At 35.5% G+C, this 7,376-nt stretch overlaps 1 protein-coding gene across 1 annotated transcript; it reads left to right on the forward strand.

The window, feature by feature from the left end:
• The first annotated feature begins 1,143 nt into the window (after nucleotides 1-1,143).
• Nucleotides 1,144-6,899, forward strand: LOC112638300 (transcription factor SPT20 homolog). Its single transcript, XM_025409793.1, has 3 exons — nucleotides 1,144-1,629; nucleotides 5,401-5,554; nucleotides 6,721-6,899. The coding sequence occupies exons 1-3, from the start codon at nucleotides 1,144-1,146 to the stop codon at nucleotides 6,897-6,899; spliced, it is 819 nt and encodes a 272-aa protein (XP_025265578.1).
• The last annotated feature ends 477 nt before the right edge of the window (nucleotides 6,900-7,376 follow it).

The raw sequence follows: 7,376 nt of genomic DNA on the forward strand, positions 1-7,376 counted from the left end.
ACGACCTGGATGAATGGAAGTTAGTGATACCGAGGGAGTCACGTCCCGCAGTTATTAGCGAGGCCCATGACCCAGCGCAAGCTGGTCACCTGGGCGTAGAGAAAACCTATAGGAGGCTGTCGATCCGCTATTTCTGGCCGCGGATGTTCCGTGACGTCGCGGATTATGTCCGCCGGTGTGACACCTGTCAGAGGACCAAGGTCGAGCAGGATGTTCCGGCAGGATTAATGGGTCAGAGAATCATTGAAACGCCATGGATCGTCGTAGCCACGAACATAATGGGTCCGTTCCCTCCGAGCAGGGACGGTTTCGCGTACATTTTAGTGGTACAGGATCTATTTACGAAATGGATCGAATGTTGTCCGTTGCGGAAGGCTAACGGAAAGAAAATTAGAGAGGTTTTGGAAGATTTAGTGGTAAATCGGTGGGGAGCGCCGAAGGTATTGCTGACGGATAACGGGACGGAGTTTGTGAATCGTGAGTTGAGAGCGTTCGCGGTGGAGCACGGAATCACGCACACAACCGTACCCTCGTATCATCCGCAAGCTAACCCGGTGGAGAGGGTCAATCGGGTGTTAAAAACCATGATCACGGCTTACCTCGAGGCCAACCACCGAGATTGGGACCGACATTTGGTAGAGTTTCGTTTCGCGTATAACACGGCGTTTCATACGTCGTTACAAGCTACCCCCGCCTTCCTAAATTTCGGTAGGGAACCCCAGCCGGTAAACACCGAGAAGAATAGACAAGAAGCGGTGGCAGGAGTGGAGGAGGCCTCTCCAGAGAACTGGGGGGCGAGAATGGAGAAAATTCGGGGCCTACGGGACTGGGTGGTCGAGAATCTTGAGGCGGCCAACCGGAAACAGGCCCACTATTATAATTTGCGAAAGCGTGATAGGCGTTTTAATGTCGGAGACCGCGTATTAAAGCGGCAACACGTCTTGTCGTCCGCCGCGCAAGGTATAGCGGCGAAATTAGCATCGAAATATCACGGCCCGTTCACAGTTTCGAAGGTACTGTCGCCCGTAGTGTACGAGTTGATTGACGACCATAATCATTCGTTGGGTAAGATTCACGTGAAAGATCTGAAACCGTATAACGTTCCTATTCCGTCGTCTTAGGCTGTCGAAAAGAAAACCGGAGATGCTGTCGGAAGAGTTCTTGGAGGAGAACCAGGACCTGTTCGAGGCGATCAACGACGCTCGTCCAGGATTCTGGTCCGCCCTGGGGAGTGAGCTGCAGCGGGTGCGCGATGAGCGGATCACCACACGGGGAGCGGTGGTGCGCGAAATCCCGCCGTCTCGGGACGCGTGCACGCAGACCGAGCTCGAGGGCGTGGAGGCGGCCACGCAAACCGCCCGGATCGAAACCCGCAATCAGCCGGTTCAGACGGGGACTTTGCGGGAGGAGATCGAGCGGAAGCTCGATCAAATAAACCGGGAGCTGCAGAGAGACCTACCGCCAACGGTCCCGGGGGACGTGAAAGCCGTCCCGTTAGAGCGCGACCCGACGTGGGCGAAGAAATCCGGCTTCCGCGACACCATCAGGGGACCACCTCGCGGGCAAAGCTGCCAGATCTCCGCCGCAAGCAACATGCAACGACGTGGAGAGGGTAATGAGGATGTGAGCGTAAGCGTACGTGTGAGCTCGGCGCTTCGGCTAGCTTCGGATAGTAGAAGAGGACAGAATACAGTCTTCTGTCTCCTTCCTGCCGAAAGACGGGCAACACGCGACGCGTCACGCTCCTCGATATTTCGATATGCGCTCAATGTTTCTTTTACAGCATTTTTATTGTATAATGTGTTTAGAATATGTATCTGTATATATATATGTATACACATACATATTATAAACATATCATAAAGAATAATATTTAAATAATTATATTTGTATTATATATATATATATATATATATATATATATATAATATTTAATATATTTATAATATATATATATATATATGTATAAATATATTTATAATGCATATATATATGTATATATATATATATATATATACATATACCGTACAAATATAAATATGTACTAATTATATTACAAAAATATATTATAAAACTATTTAGTTTTTTATAATAATTTAACACTTGTTTTCTCTCTCTCTCTCTCTCTCTATATATATATATATATATATATATATATATATATATACATTTAAAATAATAAAATAAAAAAATTTAATGAGTGGCGATTTTCCACACCACCCACGGGGTATCACCAATGGCGCGTTAGATTTTTTTATGTGGATCTTCGCCTAGAGCCCTATTATACCACATTGCATTATTTTATCATTTACAAGTATGATGTCTGTTACACAGACAAGATGATTTTAATATTTTTACTTTCCACAAATATAATGTCTGTGTAACAGACAAGATGATTTTAATACTTTTACTTTCCACAAATATGATGTCTGTTACACAGACAAGATGATTTTAATACTTTTACTTTCCACAAATATGATGTCTGTTACACAGACAAGATGATTTTAATACTTTTACTTTCCACAAATATGACGTCTGTTACACAGACAAGATGATTTTAATACTTTTACTTTCCACAAATATGATATTTGTAACAGACGAGATGTTTTTCACGTATTTATCTTTTACAAGCGTAATGTTTGTAATAAATTTATTATTTATGAGATGGGGGCCAGCTATGTCAATGGTATCTGCAGCATGTAATCTTAAAATACTTTTATTTTTTTTTTGCAACGGTAGCATATAACTTATCCGCTGACATAAGAGACAAATGCTTTTCATCAATTTTCATTTTGATAGCTGTCTCGCCTCTCGTTTTTAATGCAGATTTAAATACACAAATAGCATTAACAGTAGCTGACGAAAAACTATTACGTTTTTTTGTTTTTAAATTATTTAAAAGAGAAAACATTCTCTCCGAATCGGCATTTGAATTTGGAAGAGATGGAATAGTACTTATAATATTTGTTAAATTGGGATATTTAGCAAGATTGTTGTGTCGATTTTGTAAAATTTTTTTCCACATGCTGTCGAAATTTAATTTAGAAAAGTTTTGTTTTTCTTCTATTGTAAAATCTGATGGTAAGGTCATCCATTCCTTCTTTAAATCATTTTCATCAAAACCGCCGTTTTAGCTATAAAAGAAACATCATTGAATGATGTTTCTCTATTGTTATCAAATAAACTTATATATGGTCGAAAAACTTGTAACTTAGATAAAAATATATTATTTAGAGATAATCTTTTACGAATTTCTTCTGCAGCAGTCACATAAAATAATAAACAATTCTCTCGAACAATTGTAACTATATTTATGTGACCTTTCAGCGTTAATTCGTTTAGATATTCTTCACATTCTGATCCCAAAATAATTTCATTAGTAGGTTTTTGATTTTTTTTTAATGAAAATATAATATTTGAAGAAAATGGTTTTAAATATTCTTCTTTTATAAAATTTCGACAGATTTGGAAAAGAAAGTTTAAAAATTTTGGATATAATAAATGAATCCTTGTTTCTAATGCTTAAAAAAATGCATTAAATACATTAAAAAAATTCAAAATATATTTTAAAAATAGAAAATAAGCTTTTATCTCTACGTTGTCCATCATAGACAAGAGATATTCTCCAGAATTTCTTTTTTCGCTCACAATCATTTCAGTAAGAAAGTATTTAATTGTATCCCAAGATTCAAGAAGTCTTTCGATACATAAATAATGCGAAAGCCAGCGCGTATCACATAATTTCAATATTTTGCGATTTGTTTCTTGGAAACATTCACAAAATTCACGAAAAATAGCCGTACGTTTTGGACTGCTATTGAGATAAGTAGCAATTTTTTTTAGAAATTCTTCGCAATATGCAGGCATTTTAGAACATGCAGCGTGCGCTGCTAATGCGGAGGAATGACATGGGCATGAAAACGTTAATAAATGTGGACATATTTCTTCTAATTTTTTTTTAAACGATAAATGTTTTCCTGTCATAACAGATGCATTGTCACATGATAAAGTTACGATATTTAAAAATGGAATCTGTAATTTCCACATTTCACATTTAAATGCCTTAAATAACTTTTCTGCACTTGAATCTTTGGCATCAATATCAATTAATTTAACTAATTGTGAGCGAATATCTAATGTCTCTGGATCAACGTATCGAACAAGAAAAGTCATCCATTTATCATTAGTTATATCAGATGTTTCGTCAATAAAAATTGAAAATTTTATATTCTAAATTTTATTGACGATACGATCTGTTTCAACTGGGCATAAAACATTTGTAATAATGCTTTTACATTTTGTTCGGCTCATGCTCATGCTTTTTAACACATTAGGGTCTTTTCCAATATGTTGAAAAAAGTTGAGGATTTCTTTTGCAGTTTGATGCGAAATATTTTTATCAGCAATTAATGCAACATATCGAATTTCTGCTATTTTTTTTCGCTCTTCAAACGACAAAAGTGAATCATCTGTTATGTTTATATTTTCGTTTGTATTCATTGTTTCTGTTTTAATTTTTCATATTTCTATATGCGCTTTGGATTCTGCGTGACGATAAATTTTTGATAAATCACCTCTCATTGATTTATCACAAAATGAACAAAAAAATAAATTTACATCATGTGATACTTTGCGTAACCATGGCTTAAATAATTCAATTTCTAGCCATTGTTCTTGAAATTTATATTTTTCGAATATTTTTTTATCTGAATTTTTATTATTATTTTCTTTATTAGTATTTAAAACTGAATTATTTTCTTTAATATTATTTTTATGACACGCAGAATCCACATGTCTTAAAATATGTGTATTGCACGAAAAATTTTTATTGCATATACTACAATAATAAAGACTATCGTCGGATGGTACTTTGCGTATCCAAGATTTATACCGATCATCATTGAGCCAAGCATCTGAAAAGCTTCGCTTAGATTTTTTTCTCATTTCATCACTCATTTTTGTGAAACAAAAAATAGACAGAAACAAAGAATTAAAGAAGCTAAAGATGAAAAATGATATATATATATATATATATATATATATATATATATATATATATATAGAAATTTGAAATAATCAGAACTCATACACAAATCGGGATTGTGACAGTTCTTGAACACCAAGATTTCAGAGCACGTATAAAAAAATACGTTTACTTGATAGTACAAGGCGACAAGATTATCTGATGAAAATAAATGCCGCGAAATAAATGAACGGCGTAAAACAAATTAAACGGCATGAAACAAATAAACAAATGCCGAGTATGTCTCACTGTCTGTTCATCCAAGCACGGCGACAGATCGAACATGTCTCGTAAGTAAATCATTATTTATACAAAGATATTAAGAAATAATTTAATCTTTAATTTCTATTTTAATTTTTTTCTTCATAATTTTATAGAAGATATTAATGAAGAGATGGACGCTTTTGGTGCTGCAAGATGCTGCGCAGCCAACGATGCAGCAGCAGCAGCAGGAGCAGCAGCAGCAGCAGCAGCAGAAGCAGCAACAGCCGCCACAGCCGCCACAGCAGCAGCCACAGCCGGAGCAAAGAGGTATATTATTACGAATTAATATAATATAATTTAATACACACACGCACGCACACCCACACACACACACACACACACGTACACGCACGCACAAATATATATACATACATAAATATATATCGTTTGTTTATTTTCTGAAAAATAAAATAAATAATGAATAAATTATAATTAATAATGCATATATACAGGGTGACCCATTTTAACTTAGGCAGCCAAATAACTCGAAAAATAAGCACACTACGAAAAAATGGTTAGAATCAAAATTTCGTCATTTCGAGGGGGACATACAATGACGTTAAAATCAGCCCCCCCATCCCTCCCTCTGGGCGGTGAGGGGGGGCAAGTTTGAAATCTTAAATGGAACCCCCTATTTTTCATTGCATATTCTTGTAGCTTATCTCGAGAGCTTTCCAAAACACTATAATTAAGTACCTTTTTATTAAGTACTTTTTGAGTTATAAGGCTTGAAATAATTTCTTAATTTTACGTAAACCATAAAATATCTAGTAAACCATTCATTTTTCGATTATCTTACCTTCATACTTTTATGTACAAAATAATGAGAGGAATCAATTGGTGTAAAGAAAACACATAGTTGTTTCTAAGAAAAAATATGTAATTTGCAATTAACAATTCCATATTTTTTCTTAAAAACAACTGTATGTTTTCTTTACACCAATTGATTCCTCTCATTATTTTGTACATAAAAGTATGAAGGTAAGATAATCGAAAAATGAATGGTTTACTAGATATTTTATGGTTTATGTAAAATTAAGAAATTATTTCAAGCCTTATAACTCAAAAAGTGCTTAATAAAATGGTACTTAATTATAGTGTTTTGGAAAGCTCTCGAGATAAGCTACAAGAATATGCAATGAAAAATAGGGGGTTCCATTTAAGATTTCAAACTTGCCCCCCCTCACCGCCCAGAGGGAGGGATGGGGGGGCTGATTTTAACGTCATTGTATGTCCCCCTCGAAATGACGAAATTTTGATTCTAACCATTTTTTCGTAGTGTGCTTATTTTTCGAGTTATTTGGCTGCCTAAGTTAAAATGGGTCACCCTGTATATATATATATATATATATATATATATATATATATATATATGCATTATTATAATTTATTCATTATTCATTTTATTTTTCAGAAAATAAACAAAACAAAAGAGGTAGCGGGCGAGCCCGAGCTCGGTGGTATGCACAACGGGGCAGGGGCAGCAGGAGCGGCTGGGGCGGCCGAAGAGACGGCCGCGGCCGAGGAGTCGGCCGAGCCCGCGGAGTCGGCCGAGCCCGCGGAGTCGGCCGAGCCCGCGGAGGCCGAAAAGGCGGATGGGGGGACACAATAATAAAAAATTATTATTATTAAAAATTTTTTAAATTATTATTATTATGAATAAAAAATAAAAAATATAATTAATAATTTATAGAATATTTATTTATCCAATATTTTATCCTTTCCTTTTATCCTTTATTCCCAGATATTTTTTTCTCCTATATATGAATGTGGTATAATAGGGCTCCAGGCGAAGGTCCACATAAGAAAATCTAACGCGCCATTGGTGATACTTCGTGGGTGATATGGAAAATCGCCACACTCATTAAATTTTTTTATTTTATTATTTTAAATGTATATTTATAGAGAAACAAGTTAAATTACTATACTAAATAGTTTTATAATATATTTTTGTAATATTATTAGTACATATTCATATTTATACATATATATTTGTATAATATATTTATAATGTATATACAGGGTCTACCAAAAGTGTGGAAACCCCTAAATATCTCGGAAAATATACGTTTTACAGAAAAGTGTTTCC

The sequence above is a fragment of the Camponotus floridanus genome, unplaced genomic scaffold (assembly GCF_003227725.1).
Source record: "Camponotus floridanus strain SB8 unplaced genomic scaffold, Cflo_v7.5 scaffold283, whole genome shotgun sequence".
In the NCBI taxonomy this organism is placed as follows: Eukaryota; Metazoa; Arthropoda; class Insecta; order Hymenoptera; family Formicidae; genus Camponotus; species Camponotus floridanus.